General features: G+C 36.2%; 1 protein-coding gene across 1 annotated transcript; it reads left to right on the top strand.

Annotated features, from left to right (window-relative positions):
* On the top strand, positions 13,527-17,884 carry LOC109709208 (gibberellin 2-beta-dioxygenase 2-like). Its single transcript, XM_020231310.1, has 3 exons — positions 13,527-13,913; positions 16,307-16,664; positions 17,370-17,884. The coding sequence occupies exons 1-3, from the start codon at positions 13,528-13,530 to the stop codon at positions 17,640-17,642; spliced, it is 1,017 nt and encodes a 338-aa protein (XP_020086899.1). The 5' UTR covers position 13,527; the 3' UTR covers positions 17,643-17,884.

The raw sequence follows: 19,062 nt of genomic DNA, 5'->3' as shown, positions 1-19,062 counted from the left end.
AAGGAAAGGAGCAAGGAAAAGAGCGATGGAGTCGAAGGGAAAAATTCTAGAATGCCGCGGGTATGTTAGTGACGTGGCGTGACAAATCAACCAAATTAATTCTTTTAAGAATATATGTTCCATCATGATTGTAAAAAAATATTTTTATTGTACTTTTGTTTGAAAAGAAGGAATGTGATTGGCTTGTTATTGATGACCTGGTACAAGTGTGACAGTGTAGAATTCCTCAGTCGAAGGGCGTAGTACTCTTTTTTTTTTTTTAATATAGTATAACGGACTATTCCTAGAGCAAGTGGCAACAGGTTTGGCAGTTGGTACTCGAGATTCTAAATTCGAATACTAGTTGATTCACATTTTCAGCTAAATTTATTTCTAAATGAAATAAACGATGCGGATAGCGTGCTACCTATCTCTCTAAAAAAAAAAGAAAAATGTAGTATATTATTCACTTTATTCATTTAAAAGACAAATTAGATTACAGCGGTGAGACATCCGGGGTCTCGAATAGTGCGGGATAATAAAAAAAAATTACAGCTCGTGAAAGTGCCGATTAGCAGAGAGAAGCTGTTTCCAAGAGTTCGACAACTTTTTAATCTTGCGGATTGCAATAAGAGAGACTAGCTAAACCGATCTAAAAGTATCGTTTGTGATCTCCCAAATGACCCATCATCATATTGCTAATTCAGAAAATCTATTACACATAGGTTTGCGAACCTTTCCTACTTGTCCATCTATCATAGATCGAATTAATGTCGACTCCCAAATTCCTAAACTGAACACCCTCCACGGCCATCACTAATATAAATTTAGCACAGACGCACGTAGTAAACAAGTGATCAATAATTTTCTCTTTAGTCCTGCACAGCACATAGACTGTATCTTCGATCCAACCTCTCTTCAGTAGATTATCTAGGCACACAGTTGAAGGGTGTAACTAGAAGAACATCGTTGCTTGAAAAATATTCGAGGGAATCAGTGGAGTATCTTGAAGGAAATAGGCCACTTAGAAAAGAGTGAGAAGGAATTTGGTTTAGTGGACTTCTAGTCTTAACTAATAAAGGAAAAGATGGGTTTTTCGTTGGTTTAACCGAGCAATTAGTATCCTTCTTCCNTTTTTTTTTTTTTTTTTAATATAGTATAACGGACTATTTCTAGAGCAAGTGACAAAAGGTGTGATAGTTGGTACTCGAAATCCTAAATTCAAATACTAGTTGATTCACATTTTGAGCTAAATTTATTTCTAAATGAAATAAACGATGCGAATAGCGTGCTATCTATCTCTCTAAAAAAAAAAAGAAAATTGTAGTATATTATTCACTTTATTCATTTAAAAGACAAATTAGACTACAGCGGTTAGGCATCCAGCGTCTCGAACAGTACGGGATAATAAAAAAAAATTACAGCTTGTGAAAGTGCCGATTAGCAGAGATAAGCTGTTTCCAAGAGTTTAACAACTTTTTAATCTTGCGGATTGCAATCAGAGAGACTAGCTAGACCGATCTAAAAGTATCGTTTGTGATCTCCCAAATGACCCATCAACAGATTGCTAATTCAGAAAATCTATTACACATAGGTTTGCGAACTTTTCCTACTTGTCCATCTATCGTAGATCGAATTAACGTCGACTCCCAAATTCCTAAACTGAACACCCTCCACGGGCATCACTAATATAAATTTAGTACAGACGCACGTAGTAAACAAGTGATCAATAATTTTCTGTTCAGTCCCGCACAGCACATAGACTGTATCTCCGATCCAACCTCTCTTCAGTAGATTATCTAGACACACAGTTGAAGGGTGTAACTAGAAGAACATCGTTGCTTGAAAAATATTCGAGGGAATCAGTGGAGTATCTTGAAGGAAATAGGCCACTTAGAAAAGAGTGAGAAGGAATTTGGTTTAGTGGACTTCTAGTCTTAACTAATAAAGGAAAATATGGGTTTTTCGTTGGTTTAACCGAGCAATTAGTATCCTTCTTCCTGCATGTTCTATTTGGCTGATTTGAGTTCATACAGAAATATTACGTAAGTAGAGCAATTTAAAACGATTATTTTTTTTAATCAATTTTGCGGGGTTTTAAGTTAGAAATTAGGAATTCTACTTTTAGGACTTGAGCTAGCTCATCAAATAGAGGACTACCACCATAAACCTTAAAGGCTTGATCAGTTTTCAAGCAATCTCTTAGGCTAATTGTATCAAAATACCAATTTGTAACCAATTTACACATTGTGCACTCTACTCATCTCTTTTTTTTTTAATTTGTTCACGGGTTCCTCACTTTAATAAAAGCTTCTCCCAGATCCTATGATGCGCATCCTTTGTTTATACATGTCTTACTCAGGTTCATCAAAAACCTAAACTCCACTGAATGAATCACGGAGCCTAGGACAATGACACTGTTATAGCTAAGAGTCGTAACAAATTAAGGAGGAGCATTTTGGGAATATGCAAGATGAGGGAGCATTTAAGGAGTTTGGACCTCTCTTACAATGAAATGTCTCCGTCACTCTGTCTCCTCTCCCTGGACTCGGATGTGAATTTCACGTGAGAGGAGGGAGAAACTTCCAAACTTAGCAAAGATACAAGCAGAGGCATAGAATCTTCTGGGAGAGAGAGAGAGAGAGAGAGAGTAAAAAGATTGCGATAGAAAAGTAAACTCTTTTGAGGAGTTAAAAAGTTTAATGCAGGGTCAGCCCCCCATGCAGTGATGCAGACGCTGTAAAATTTCGACCAGGAGATGAGGGTAAGTAATTATGGGTTGTTGATGCTCAGCATTTGTTTCATGCCATTGTAACTTAACGCAACAACATTGAATTCAAGGGGGGGCTCGTGGAATTGTCTCTATCTATCTGCTCAGATTGTAATCAAAACTCACAAGTGGAGTGGTGTCCTTTAAGTAAGGTAATCTTATTTATTGGGATTTTATCAGAGAAGAAGATCTTCTCTCAGAAAAAGCTTATAATAATGACCGGAAAAATTAGTCCAAGTCACCGGCCAGAGATAAGGCTAAAAAAGTATATTTGGGCCAAAGTATTAAGTTTTACTTGGATCCTCAAATTCTCAAGTTGAATATTTAACATCATAAATTTTTGAGTCTCTCATTTTACTTTATTTTTTTGAGAAAAAAAAGGTAACATAATACCCGTTTCATTCATTTAGCAAATAAATTTAGCTACAGGGATTGAATTAATGTAGCCTCAAAAAACATTGAAGGTGGCAAAAAAAAAAAATAATCATAAAAAAATTGATAGTTCTATTCCTCACTTAAAATCAAATCACTAAGCGCTACGAAACTTAGTCTATGTTCTGGTCACGTCCTAAATTCATCTAATAGGTAAAAAAAGGTAAAAAAATTGGTTCCTAAAAATTATGTTATCTCTTTTCCGCCAATAGGTTATGACCCCGGTGAGTCTCATTTTAGTTTTCTTTTTGGTTATTGTTGGAGAAAAAAAAATTATACTTGCAGTTATTGCACTTGTACAATCATGGATTGTGCATCCAATAACTCTGGGATTCCATATCAAATTTTAGCTATGCAATCCATTAATTGTATTCTGGCGCCTTTTCTGCTCTGATGCACAAGTATAGAGAGTAAAGAAAAGAGTGAAATACCTCTAAAAAAGCAAAATATCAAATATTCAATTTAAATATTGAGGGCCAAAATAAAACTTGACTAGTGGAGCTGTGAACGAACTAGTAGTGTAATTTATCCTATTCAAGATGCCAAGCTTTAAACACCATCTCGCCGTTTTGGGGATTGGAATACTAAAACTTAACTAGGAAAGATCTTCCAGTGACAAACAAACGAAAGAGGAGCTGAAATTCAGAATGGTCCCGAGCCATGTCAGGTGTTGANATTACGCCAAGCTATTTAGGTGACACTATAGAATACTCAAGCTTTAAACACCATCTCGCCGTTTTGGGGATTGGAATACTAAAACTTAACTAGGAAAGATCTTCCAGTGACAAACAAACGAAAGAGGAGCTGAAATTCAGAATGGTCCCGAGCCATGTCAGGTGTTGAAAAAAAAAAAAAATTAATCTCAAAATAAAACATCGTGTGATTACTAATGTCTTACAAGAGTTTTCTTTTATAGCTACAGTCTAATAATTTACTTGTATGAAACAAGATGTCTATGCATACAAATGGACCCTTAAGCTTTGTTTAGATGTGTTGATATTTTGTTTAGCATTTTTTTTTACTCATAAAATATACTATGATAACAAATTTTGACGTTTGTGCCTTATAAATAGCTGAATCAAAATTCAGACTTTTAATAATAAACAAAATACAGTGAATAAAATATTACTATTTAACTTACTCTGCGGTCCAAATAATAATACGTCAATTAATACTCTTTTTTCAAAGAGGCCATAACTTGGGGCCACTAATATAATTTTCTTTTTTTTAAAAAAAAAAAAAAAACCCCAGCAATCAATCGACATGAATGAAAGATCAATGTTATCATGATACGAGTGCAAGGGACCGGTGCCATATCCATCATCTCCAAAACAGTGAGAAAAGATTCGCGGCTCTCCCCGTATCCCGCTCACATGAAATAAACTAACGCCAAAATAGGACGCACTGCCGCTGCTTTCGCCTCACACCTTAGGACGACCTTACGTTGTATCGGCAAAAACTGTGGGGCCCACCGCCGAACGAGAGGTCAACCGCGCCGTGNGAAGTTATCGCATGGACCGGGTCTATAGAACAGGGTGTTCAAAAACTCAAATCTAAAGCCTCACACTATTATTGCCCTTTCTCAATTTTGTATAGAATTTACAAATTCTAAAAAATATATATTCCGATATGCAGAAAAAAAATTGTTTCTACTTATATCATGATTGACTAGCTCGTAACATAAGGCAGTCAAATAATAGATATCAACATTTTTACTAATTTTATATACTTTTTATTTTTTATAATAATTACGGACAATTCACAAATCCCTCTTACTATTTAATGTAAAATTTTTATTTTTTAAAAAAATGCAAAAATAACTAACAATGCCAAATGAGGTCAACTGTTATGCCTGCTTACTGTTTAAATAGTAAGTTTTTAAAATTATTATTTTTTTTGTAAATAAATTAGATTATGTTTTAGATTTTAAAGGCGCGGTCTATAGAGTGGGGCTATCCAATGATTTCTCCAAGTGGAGTATGAGGCGCCCGCTTTAGATTTCGTGCGCAATCCACGTGTTTGTCGACGTTCTCCCACTCAGCCGTTCAAACTTCCAGAATGTGGAATGTGCTATTTTATGTTTGTGCACGGCAAAAATAGTCCTTGTGCTTAACACCCGTAACGTGTTTCTAAAATCGACAAAGTAACTCAAATTACAAGGTTCAGATAGTAGTGGATGTACGCCTATGGACTTTCATACGGTTCAGCACTAAATGTTACTTACCAACTATAATTCTAAGCCTCATTGTGCTGCACAAAAAATTTTTAAAAATTGTTACCTATAGTATGAATTGAGCTAGAATACTTTTAAAAGCACCAACTCCTTAGTGCTTCTAGATTTCTAGCCCTTGGATCTACTCCTTAATTACTAATAGCCCTTGGATTTATTCCTTGATTACTAATAGCTATTGGATCAAATACTATTCCACCTATCACTATCATTCCAACCTTATATCTCTCTATCCAATAGCTAAAAACTCAAAAGCACCGCTCTCTTGATGCGTTTGAGAGTATTCTAGCTCAACTCCCTATAGTATTGGCAAATTGAAAGAGGAAATAGACTAAGCATGATAAGAAAGTTGAAAAAAAAGTCCTCTTTTTCTTCTTTTTTTTTTTTCACTCCAAACTATAAAATTTAGTATTGCCCCATTTATAAACTTTAGCAATTTTGTTAGGTGTTGATTAGTGACATAGGCGTCAAGATACATTTTAAACTTGTCAGCTATTAATATTATAAAATTCATCAGTCAAAATAAAAATTTATGAAGTTCACCATGTTTTGACGAGGCTACTAGTTTTCTTCACAATTGTAAATTAAATTGAAAAGGGGATTTGACGAATCATTCACCGACATGTATGTGGAAAACTTTTTTTTTTTTTTGAATTTAATAGTGGTAGGTTTTGATTTATTTTTCTTAATAAATGAAATAGATAACGTTCTACCTCTTTCACAAAAAAAAAAAAAAAACTTGGAACCTTAGCATGTGAAATAAATATGTTGCTCCAGCAGTTTAAATTATTTTGAACTTTTTTTTTTTTGTAAATGCCCGTACGCAAATTATTATGTACTTTGTTTCATTGTTTACACCTCAACCTCAATAGAAACCGGTGGCCACGCTCGATCGCACGTGCGAGCTAGTGTTCATGCACATGTTTAGCAGTAACACGTACTCAACCCCAACCCCAACCCCAACCACTAACCCTAACTCAACCTCAAACCCTAACCCGACATCTTATATTGCCCTTTTTTCTTGATAAAGCCTCGTACTGTTCCACAACCATTTTGGCTCCTTTACTCCTCTTAATATCTATCCAACTCACAAACTCCCTTTCACTCGAGAAATCTCCTCTCTGCTGCAGCTTCTGACTACATATCTTTACGCTATTGCTTCACGAACTCTTCTATCCCCTTCTCCTTCTATGCGCGTCTACAAGGTAATTAGATGCCTTTCTCTATCCATTTCCCCCCTCAGAGTAATGTGTTTTGCTTTTTAATTCACTCATACGTTAGAAATAAGTTTTGATGTGTAGGTTTATCTCTTGTTTTGCTATGTGAGCGAGAATTCATGAGTAGGAGTGAGATTTTCCTCTATGGGTGTGTGGAGTGGCTAATGAAGTTTTAGCACATATTTGTTCCTTCCATGTATTTTTCTCTATCTTAAAATATGTCATCTTCTTTCCCATGCAGGCACTTAAACATTTGTGGTGGGAAAATCTGGAATCCAGCCACCTCTTCTATCTAAATTCTAGCTCTATCAGCCATATGGTATGTGTAAAATACAGAACTATGAAATGGAAACAATATCAATCTGTATGTTAGCTACTTATGCTTGATTAATTTTACTTGCTTCTAATTCACCTTTTACATGTTTTTCAGCAAACAGCTAATTCTGGACCAACTTCAATGGGTGGGTTCATTAACATCAAGTCTCCTATTATCGACCTTATCGTAAGCCATCTAGAAATCTTGTTTTATGATCAAAGGATGCAGATCCTCCATGAAGGCAACATCAGCTTGCAAGGATCTCCTCAAGTTCTAGCCAATTTTAGGCAGCGTTAAGTCCTGTACGGTGCTATCCTGATTGAGCTTATGACCCTTCCATCTCCCACAATCACCCATTTCCTTTCCTCTCCCACAATCACCCATTTCCTTAACCTTCTTAACATCTTCACGCTTTTCTCTTTCCAAACTTTTTCTTGACCTTGTAAGACCTTCTCTCCATCCCCTAAAACTTCACTCTCCTCAAATCATTCTCGTCTTATTCTCTTCCCACGTCTTCCTCCTACATCTTTCCGACTGAGTTCCCAGTCTCAACATTTCTCTCTATCCTCCTAACTCTCACCCCCTACTCCCGTCTATCCCTCTTGAGCTTATACATCACCTCTGTCGAGCATCAATTTCTACAATTTACCATCATAAGTCTCCAAGAGTGAAAAAGAAAAGAAGAAAAATATTTAAGAGAGACCAAGACCAATCATTATTATTTTGTATCATATGCGGTATATAAGGTTTGATATTTTGTCACTCTGTTAAGAGTTTCCTTAGCTTTGGTAGTATGCGTTCAGAAAGATATGATAGCGCCTCTGTAGATCATCCGTTTCCTCTTGTTTTCACATGGTGATGGATGATATGACAGTAAAATATTCTTCTCGTGACCAATGGAGGCTGTTAAGGCATAGAAAGCTTTATGGATCATATGGGCCTTTTTGTATGGTACTATGTGTGAAAATTTCATGGTGTATGTTTGTTTTTCCACTAATAAAATGCCTACGTTCTTTTTGCCTCTCGTGAATGTAGTAAATGTTGGAGACTAATGCAGTGTAAAAGTTTTGTATGTACCTTCTCCTGGTATGTGATAATGTTGCATGCAACTTGCTTGTCCTGCGTTTGTCCTTCCATGCTCATAGCAATGAATGTGTCTTCGCGCTTCTGAAGAGAGAAGAGAGAGGAAATGTTCAAAAGTATATGAGACACTTTTCTGAAAGAGTTAATTTTGCTGCAGTAGACTTTGTAAATTTGCGCTACACAAATAAATGTATAGAAGGAAGAGAGAGAGAGAGAGAGAGAGAGAGAGAGAGAGAGATAGTAGATGGGAGTACAAGAAAGCAATAATTTCATCTGCAATATTTATATTGAAACCTGAAATTATCTATATGAATATCTCCTAGTAGATCAGTGTAACTTAGATATTTGTTGGTGGGTGATCAATGGCTAGCTAATAGTCGAACTCTTTATTGATTTTAGAGTAGAGACTTCCACTCCATATATATTTAAGTAGCTTAGTGGTGAATCTAAATAACCCTTTCAGTGCAATGGAAAAGTTATAGATTGTTTTTTTTAGAAAAAAAAAAAACACAAGGTGTTCTGCTGGAGGTAGATTAAACAAATAGATGGGGGGGGGAAAGGCAACAGTAATAGGCATTATTAAGTGGAATGATCAAGACTAATTATTTCTGTGAAATAATATTCATCCACTGATATTCTCCCATTCATCGCAAAAGAAATAAAGGGCATAGGTTTTCTCAAATTATAAGCCACAACACACAGTACCTTTTGGCTTTTCTTTGACGTCTCATTGCCCTTTCAACCACCAATTGGACTTAAAACCAATATAAAGATTTGAGGTATATATATTTAGTTAAAATAAAATTAAGAAATAAAAAAAAGAAAAGAAAAATAACATAGCCCTCTCTGTGGTGTCGACATATATATATACTAATGAATGCTTAAAAATTGCAGTGCAAGCTACTTGGCCCTCACAATAACTAGGCTTCCTTCGACATCTGAGAAACTATAAGAATGTACAATGCAAAATGCTCTAAAACTAAAGCGTGCAAGTAGTGCATGTGTTGATGGTGTCCACATGGGTCATAGAGGGGCTCAAAGGCTATGGTTATGATTGGCATTCATGCATGCATGCCTCCTTTCCCTTGTGGAGGCCACCTAGCCTTGTCTACCCACAGCAACCAATATTCCACTAAGTACTCTCTCTCTCTCTCTCTCTCTCTCTCTCTCTCTCTCAAACAAAGCATGCATTTATGAGGACTCCACCACCTCACTCTGTCCCCTTCAAAAGACATGTATATTGTTTCATTTGTTGGGATAGTTTAGCTTTAAATGCATCCTTTCTGTCTGCTAGAAACTTTTAGATGGGGGGGCATTTATGCCACACAATTAAAAGCTATCATGTGTTAGGGTGTGAGTCACAGCAAAGAGTTATGAGGCAGGAGTTGTATTCAGGATGAAAGGGAAGCTATTATACCCGGCCCTAACATGTCAGGTTTAAGCATCTTGCTACAGTTTCCATTTAAGTTGTCTTGTAAGTTTGATTATGTGGGCCAAGTTCATGTGCATAGATAAATACATACTATATTCGTTTCTACTTACATACATGTATATGGACACATGCATACGTGCCATGCAAGTTTGAACTTACGTATGAACAGAATATGAAAATTCAGAATTTAATTTACAAGAGTTCCAAATAACACAGAGAAAACAAAAATTCCAAATTGATTAGTAAAAACCATAATACGAAATGTAAACTATTTAATATGAACCTAAAAAACCAAAAATAAATATCAGAAACGTTCTTCTTATGTATTATACAAGAGAAATGTAAATCATCAAGTTTTAGAGTACTAATTAACTGAATAAGTAGCTTCAGTCGGGCCAAAAAAATTTTGTTTACTGTTAGTTCAAGGCTTCAAGCAACTGAGGTTGGTCTGAACTCTGTGTTGGTTAATGGACTATGACCAAATTAATAAATAACACTAGTATGAAATATTTCCACCTCATGGGTCTAACCCCTATGTGTCATGACTTTTACTCCTCTTGATTACTAAACCATCCTTCTTCCCCAACATCCATCTTTCATTGTGCCAATCCAATCCAATTCTGAATGCAGCTCAGCCTCTACTTTTACCACTAAAACTGAGTTGAGCAAATGCTTAGACCTTCAAGATGGGTTTTTTTTTTTTTTTTTTTTTTTTGAGAGAGATAGGTAGCACGCTACCCATTTCATTTATTTCATTTAGAAATAAACTTAGCTAGAAATGTGAATCAACTAGGATTCGAATTTGGATCTCGGGTACCAACCACCAAGCCCTTTGCCACTTGCTATAGGGACGGTCAGTTAGACCTTCAAGATGTTGAGACCAAAAGTGAGGGTTTTGTGTGTAACCAAAAAAGGCCAGACTCTGATTTCATGTGGGCTGGATTTGGACCTAAAATAGTACATGCTAGAGATTGCTTGCTATTATAAGACGTTATTGGGCCACAATGGGCCCGAAGCTGAGGTTTAAAGCAAAAGGCCAGAGAGGCAGAGTGGTATACGGCCCACTAACATTTCTATACAATCCTTTATAGTTTATGCTCGCTAAATACTAAATTAGCCCCTTCATTGCACATGCGTAAAGCTAATCATAATAAATCCTTTACTAATAGTCTCGAAGTTTGTAGAACGAACTGAAGATTACACTTCCATGAACACCTTTGATTATAATTATACGCCGCCAGAAGCCCGTTCCTGATATTACATATCACAGGAAACCTCATTTGTGACCAGGGTTCACCATCTTTCCTCTGAAATAATTTAAAAAATTAAAAGAAAAACTTGGGCTCACGATTTTTCTCTATCCTACAACATGAACTTAATAGTACAAATGAAAGCCGGCAATTAATTAAGTAATTTGACTTAGTCTAAAGTCTCAATAAAAAAAGGGGATATAATCATAATAAATAACACCAAAACTCACGTTCCTTGTTGACACGAATAATCGAATGTTTTACACCAAAATAATCACATCCAACCACCATCAACAGCGACCTATTAAATTTCAATCTGAGTTGGGTGGAGCTTAATTATTGCTCGAGAATACATAAATGTGCAACTACTAAATACGAAATATTAAAACAGTTGTCTAAAATTCTAAGCTTCTGGAAAAATCAGTTGTTTGACATAATATGCTCCAAACCAATCAAAGCTCATCTACCATTCAACTAAAAATAACTCCCAGGAACTTAATTAAAAATTAATCATAGTTCAATTTCACAAGAAAACTTAGTTTTTTCTTTTCCCTACGATAAATACCTGGGCGGAGAAAGTTTTTTCTTTTCCCTACGATAAATAACTGGGCGGAGCAATTGGTTCGGTGTAACACATTCTTTATAATATTCATATGGTAGGGATGTTATCTTTTTAATGAAACAAAATTGGGTAAAATAAAATAAATAATATGCTAATGCTCTAATGTGTTTTCACGACTGTAAAACCAAGAGGAATCAAATTGATAATAACGACGCTGAAAAGATGGCCCTCTGAATCACTTCCACGTGGACAATTCTAAGGGATTAGCCATGAAAACGATAATAATTATTCATATAGAATAACCATAATTCAAGAGGCCGGTAAATTAATTATGCTAGCGTACGACCATTGAATAGGGAGATAAAAAAACTAGGCCTTCACGTTGATTCCAAGAGTTGAATTCTGTCATCCGAAATACTTATTTGACAATAAAAAATAAAAATTTCATAACACTTTTTTTTTTTTTTTCAGTTACAACTCTTTTTCTAACAATTATCATTTATCTTCGGGCCAAATACGCTACAAATTAATTAATCACGACAAAGATCAATCTATCAGCACATGTAAGTTATATAAAATAAGTACTTAAGAAATCTTAAAATAACAACAATGCTAAACAAGGCCTAGGATTACTTTTCTTGCTTCACCATATATTTATCTTTCTTTGGCATTGTAAATTTAAATATGTTAATTTGTCTAGCATGTGAGTTTAGCTAAGCATGACAAAGTTCAGGTTACGACTAATCTGTCTACAAAAGTGAGCATGCATTCAAACTCAAGAGTGTTTGTAAGTACAGTCGAGTGAGCCACTGTTGAAATGAGTTTATTTTATAAAGCTCAAAAGACATGGATGCAAGCTGCAAAGTAAGGTTTTGTTAAATATAAAAATGTTTAAACACCGTTCTCTAAAAATTTAAGCTGTTAGAGTAAACATTTTTATATTTAACAGGTTTAGTTTTGAGATTGAAAAATATATTTCACTTTCTATCCGCCTTAGAATAGATGTTTCAAAACTCATACAAACCAGCACGTCACATTTCATGCCAAACCACCACTTAATATTTCTTGAATGCAATGATGTAGCACTAGCAAGCTAAATAACAAAAACCAAAGAAAAAGGGGCAACATTCTTTTCTGTGAGACTATGGAACAAATCATACCTACTTTACGCGTAACTAGAGATAAAACGTCACCAGGGTCTCTCAAGTTGCAAAACTCAATTAAAAACCATATAATTCGTACTAAAGATATATTAATTTGCCGTCCCCATCAACTTCACTATATAAACAAAAAATGGTCAACTGCAGCACCCTATACTGGCTAAATTCATTTGTATAATTTCGGAATTAATTATCAATTCATTCTTTTCCGTAGTATATATTCTAATGCACTCCTAAAAGATGCTAGTTTTTTTTTGTCAAACTAAAAAAAAGAAAAAATCTATTAACAACTTGCTTCAAAAGCTTCGTTCACCAAGCTCCTGGATTCAAATTTTGGGGTGTTTAGGAAAGTTTTAGGCTAGGCACGAGAATTAGTATGAGCATTGCCCATGCAGAGACCCCTTGAACCGATAAGAACAATTCCGGTTTCCATTGTAAGGAGGAATGGAAGTCGTCTAATCTCCCCGATTTTGTCTCTGACCTAGAATCTGAAGTCAAAACTCATTCGAAGGTCAAATTGTAGTAATTCAGTCCATTTCCTCTCCTAGTTTGAATTCCAACAAATATACCATTTAAACCTTTTTTCAATTAATTACTACTCCAAACATGAACCAAACACGCTCTTTTAAGTAAAGAAGCTGGACAAGAAGCTGGAACTACAGGCACTAAGAAGACGAAGGACAACAGGTCATAAGTTTTCTAATTTCAAACATCTGAAGATATGAAAAACACAAACAAACAAATTAGAAGTTGCAAACTAGAGGCCCCCCCTAGAATACTAGTAATTCCAAGAGAAAGAAACCAAGTCAAAAGCAGCAACATAGTCAACCTTATGTTCTGAATGCTACATAGGAACCTCTCTGTTGTACACTTACACAAAGCACTTTTGATGCCTATAAAATCCCTCCACCACCTTCCCTTCGCTATATATATATATATATATATCCATACAACATCCCCTCCTCATCCCCCATTCACCCTCTTATTAATTACCTTTCTCCCTCATTGCCGCCTCCTTCCTTGGCTCCCACCAACCTTAAATTCTTTAGGCCTACACTCAGGGAACATAAGAATCAAAGAGTGATAACCGTCAACTATGGTAGTGGCCTCTGCTAGCCCCTTGATTCACGATAAAGTTATACAATCTTTCTTCATCCCTGTGATCGACTTATCCCAGCAGAGGTCCCTACGCACTGAGCTCGTCGTGAAATCATGTGAGAAATTAGGTTTTTTCAAGGTCATCAACCATGGTGTGCCCCTCAACCTCTCATTGAAGATGGAGGCTGCTGCGGTAGAATTCTTCGCCCTACCGGGCGGAGAGAAGCAACGAGCGGGCCCATCAAGCCCACTTGGCTATGGGAGCAAGTCCATCGGGCTCAAAGGTGACACCGGAGAAGTCGAGTACCTTCTCCTACCTGCCAACCCCTCCTCTTTATCCCATAGAGCATGGACAATATCAAGAGAAGGCCCTGAAAAGTTCAGGTATCTAGCTACACATGTATGATACTCACTTTCATAACTCTGTGCTCTGATAATAGGAAATTTAAACAGATGAAGCATAAGATGTATAGAATGGTGAATGAAGAGTTCTCATATGCAATAGAATAAGTAGAATATGGCATATCCAGTAAGGATAAGTGCAGTTAGCAAATAAGGGATCACCGTATGGCACTTCTATCTCCTCCCCCAACCCCCCAACATCCCAAAAAAAAGAAAAAAGAAAAAAAGAAAAAAGACAGGAGATAAGATTAATGCTGGTCCTTCAGGTATCTTGAGTAAGCATTGCGTGCAATTTTGTAAGATTAAAAAGAATTTGAACTTTTAAATTTGCCACTGAAAACTTGCCTTAAGGCTTTTGCTTCTAGAATCATTTAAATCACTTTCATTGTGCCGTACGTGACTTTAATAATATATCATCTCGGAGATTCCTAGCACAAGTGGCAAAGGACTTGATGGTTGGTAGTCAAGGTTTCAAGTTCGAATTCTAGTTGATTCATATTTTCAACTAAGTTTATTTCTAAAAGAAATAAACGAATGGAATAGCATGCTACCCTTTTTTTTCTCTCTCTCTCTCTCTCTCTCTCTCTCTCCATATATATATAATATATATGACCTTCTATCACATTGTTGCCTAAATGTGACGGAGGCTCATTGGGAAATTCTTAATTATTTAGAAAGCAGTAATATATGAAACTAACAACAATGTAGTTTTACAAACTTACAAATTAGGAATTGAGATCGCAATCTGCTCCAATGTTTGTTTTTATTAATTTATTAATGATCATTCGCAAATTGTGGTTTGAAGGTGTTGGTATAGATACTTCGGTGGAGCCCGTTAAGAAAGATGTGGTGAAAAGTAATGTTATTTATCAGATGAAAGGAAAGGATAGAAGAAAATCATAGCTAAAAATTTCTAGCATAGTAACTAGAACAACCATCTGGCCGTATCTAGCATAGTTGAGTAAGGACTTGATGGTTAGTAATCGAGATCCCAAAGTCTAGCCTACTTGCTTCATTTTTTTTAGTTAAATTCATTTCTTAAAAAATGAACAAAGTGGATAACTTACTACCTTTCTTTCTCTCTCTCTCAAAAAAACAAAAAAACCACAGTATGAAGATCAACAAGTATAAACGATGTGAATTAGATATCGACTAAGTAATTTGTACTTCGCTGATCATCATAATTGATTGAGGATGCGAGTTAACAATTAGAACTGTCTAAGTGAGCGATTGCTGGCTCTTTTATTTAGTTAATGAAATCTTAAAATAAAAGGAAATCCTAAGTTTTTTTTTTTTTTGAGAGATAGGTAGCACGCTACCCGCTTCGTTTATTTCATTTAAAAATAAACTTAGCTGGAAGTGTGAATCAACTAGGATTTGAACTTGGGTCTCGGGTATCAACCACCAAGCCCTTTGCCACTTGCTCTAGGGACGATCGGTAAAAAGGAAATCCTAAGTTGATGCCCTCCTAAACAAGTTGCTGGCATTCAACTGATATCCTAAGTTGCTTGTGACTTTCTCCAACAAGGCCTTATTGTATCGATCATATCTAATATAGTTGACTAAGAACTTGATGATTGCTATCTGAAATTTTAAATTCAAAATCTAATTGCTTTATATTTCTAACTGAATTTATTTTTTTTAAAAAAAAATAAATAAAGCGGGTAGCTCATTTCTTTTCTCTTTCTCAATAAAAAAAAAGGTCTTTATGTAACACCAGTTGGAACTAAGAAAGTGTCAACTTTATGACAGAAGTAAATTAGTCTCTCGATGTGTGCTTTGTTTTCCCTAATTCATTGATTTCAGAATCTCATGTGAATACATGAAGATTCTCCATGAAGTCAACGCTTGCAAGTTGCAAGTGTTAGGCACAGGGGACGGTCTAAAATTCTATGTTAATCTTTGATTAATACTAGCGTACTGGCTGGATTCAACTAACCCAGACCCAACCTAAGACCTTTTAGTACCTGATATGACTAGTAGATTAAACTTCCATAGTGCGAGAAACTAGAGAAATCAAGGACAGCCTAGCCCCTACCCCTCCCCAACCAAAAAAGGACACAAATAATAGGCTAAATCAGGTGCAAACCCCCAAAAGAGGCATACTACACCTGAGTAAAAGATAGTGCATCCTCTCAATTCTTGTCCTATCTATAAAAAGCCAAGCAACACGAGCAATTTATGGTATAGTGGACAGAAGAAAGAAAAAGGACGGGCATCAGAAACTCAGAAAAGAACAATTCAATCATCACTTTTTTTCTTTTTATCCCCCCCCTTTACTACCATTCAAAGTTCAAATTCATTTCTCCTTACCCTTTACTACCAATTCAAAGTTCAGATTCATTTCTAACCTTTTGGCCTTTCCCTTTTTACAGCTGTGCGGCGAATAAGTACGTTGAGGCTGTGAGAAAGTTAGCATGTGAGATATTGGAGCTACTGGGAGAAGGCCTAGGACTAAAAGACACTGAAGTATTTAGTAGGATGATAAGGGACAGAGAAAGTGACTCCTTATTGAGACTCAATCACTACCTACCTTGCTCCAGTAGAGAAGAGAACGATAAGAATAGAGTTGGATTTGGAGAGCACACGGACCCTCAGATCATCACGCTGCTTAGATCGAATGGTGTGGAGGGGCTCCAAATACTGCCCCCTTTCTCCTCAGGGGAGGCTGCATGGTTTCCTGTGTCGCCCGACCCCACTGCCTTCTTTGTCCTTGTCGGTGATGCTCTCCAGGTTGGTTCTTGACTGTTTAACTCTCATTATCAGCCATATTGTTATCCATATATAGGGATATTGATTTTTGAAGTAGGAATATATAGTTTGAATTTAAAAAAATTTGATTTACTTCAAAATCAGGTTAAGAAGAGGTGAGATGTTGAGGCTAACAACAGTAAACCTTAGGTCGGATCACTCTGAATTCTAAGTACAACTTGACCTCATAGCTGCATAATTAATTGCATAGAATAGAGAACCAGAAAAAACAATAGAGAATTTATGAAGGGAAAGTCAAGGTAGAGATAATAATAGAGAGTTCTCTCTCTCTCAAGAAAAGAAGATAATGATAGAGAAACAGAGATTAGACATTTACTTGGAAACAATACATACTGTCCACCTATATTCATACAAACTATAAATGCATGTATATCCTTACGTCAACCTGGATATGCAATAACACTTACAAATTGCCCATGATCTCATTAAGTAAATACATATGTGTGCACAGATGCTCATTTCATAAGCATAAAACACATATCTAATAATAGCAATGCCTAAATTGTTTTTTTTTTTCTTGAGAAAAAAATGACATGCTATCCACTTCATTCATTAAGAACGACACCTAAATTGTTTATTATTCTACCAAGGATAATAGGATTGACCTCTCTTTTATACCAAGGATGGTAGGATTGACCCTTTTTTTTGTATATCTTCTAATTGAAGGCTATGACAAATGGGAGACTGGTGAGTGTGAGACACAGGGCCATTGTTCACCCCTACAGTTCAAGACTCTCCATGGTTTACTTTGCTGCACCTTCTCTTCATTCATGTCTCGCCCCGATTCCGGAGATGGTCACAGTCCAAAGGCCTAGATGCTACAAATCTTTCACTTGGGGTGACTATAAAAAGGCTATGTACTCGCTAAGACTCGGCCATAACCGCCTCGATCTATTCCGAGTAGATGCTAACGAAGACAACATTAAGCCACTAATCTAATTATGAAGTTCTTTTATTGTAATTCTCTTTTTGCTTTTTTTGGGGTGGAGGGGGAGGATGGCGGTTACAGCTGCTCTCCCAAATTTTTGTACTCGTTGCTACCTAGATCTAGCGTGATTGGTGCCTTGGTAGTGGTACTTAGGCGCACTGGAAAGCCTAAATACACCTACTACATCCTTAGACCCTATAGCAGGGAAATGTAAAAGAGCAAATCTTATTAAATTAAGCATTATAAGAATATACAAGAGCATCGATATAACTATTTGTGTTCTTATTCAATGACAAGAATATTGTTAGCAATATTTTGAGTGCCTTGCATTGGTTCATGAAGGGGTGGAATTATTGCATTTCAATCTGTTGGTGCAAATTAATAAGTTGGAACATGTATAGAAAAGTCCCGTAGCTAAAATAGTGAAACCACGCAACAATACCTTGTTATAGCAACATCTATATTGTGCATAATGAATTAATTCAATTGCACCTAAGCTCAAAGTCTATACCATCTACCTAAAAATATTGAATAATAGACGAAAACAAGTAGAACCAAGTAGGTTGGCTGAAACAACAAGGCACTCGGACATGCAAATCAGCAAGGTAGGGACAAACTGTTAGGTGGTATACCATATTAACATAATGTTCAATAACCAAAGTGCATATAATCAACTAGATTGAAAAGACCTTGAATAAACAAGCAGCTGCATATTGTAGGCATGTTATTAAAACCCAACAACCAAGTGCACAAATTAATGGGCATCAGTTAAGCCTGATGGGTGTGTCCTACTCTTACTTTACCTGATAAACAAGCCAAATAGTGGATTAACCACCATTGACCTTTTAAACGAGTCTACTTAGATGGCCAGCAAAGTTTTTCTATACTTCAACATGTAACAACAATTTTAACATTTAACCCCCAGCAATATAATATGATCCACCAGAAATTCTCTTGCAAGAATTAACTACCTATCTCATACCTTACCAACAACAACACTGACCCTGTCAAATATATATAGCCATACAAACATAGTGGAAAAGGCATGCACCTGTTTAATTCTCCAAATGGCTTCTCTGCTCCTCCTCTTCAGAGCCATCCTCGCTGGCGCTACAGCATTGGAGGAACAGGAGGTGTTCGATGGAAGTTCCGATCCACACCATGCACAGAAGCGGCAAAAGCAGAGAATGCAAAAGCTCGCAGCTGAATTTCACTACTTTGAAGGCTCTCGCGACATATATGGTGGAGATGGGGAAAGATGGTCAATAGCTTGTTTACTCTAGCCTTAGAGCTCTCACTCATTAACCTGCATGCGACCATTATTTTGTGGGAATTCAAGAAAGTACTACATAATCGTTTAGAAATTGATTTGCTGGTAATAATGTTACACTATGTCAAAGTTGAATGTTCTCTTTTTTGCGAATACTTGAA

This window comes from Ananas comosus, linkage group 4, assembly GCF_001540865.1.
Source record: "Ananas comosus cultivar F153 linkage group 4, ASM154086v1, whole genome shotgun sequence".
NCBI classification, from domain to species: domain Eukaryota; kingdom Viridiplantae; phylum Streptophyta; class Magnoliopsida; order Poales; family Bromeliaceae; genus Ananas; species Ananas comosus.
The sequence above is the reverse complement of the archived record's forward strand: the minus strand, read 5'-3'. Positions and strand labels throughout refer to the sequence as shown.

Coding starts and splice junctions, on each gene's coding strand:
- LOC109709208 (XM_020231310.1), top strand. CDS start 13,528: ATGGTAGTGGCCTCTGCTAGCCCCTTGATTCACGATAAAGTTATACAA. Junction 13,914..16,306: donor GAAGGCCCTGAAAAGTTCAG/GTATCTAGCTAC, acceptor CCCTTTTTACAG/CTGTGCGGCGAATAAGTACG. Junction 16,665..17,369: donor TTGTCGGTGATGCTCTCCAG/GTTGGTTCTTGA, acceptor TTCTAATTGAAG/GCTATGACAAATGGGAGACT.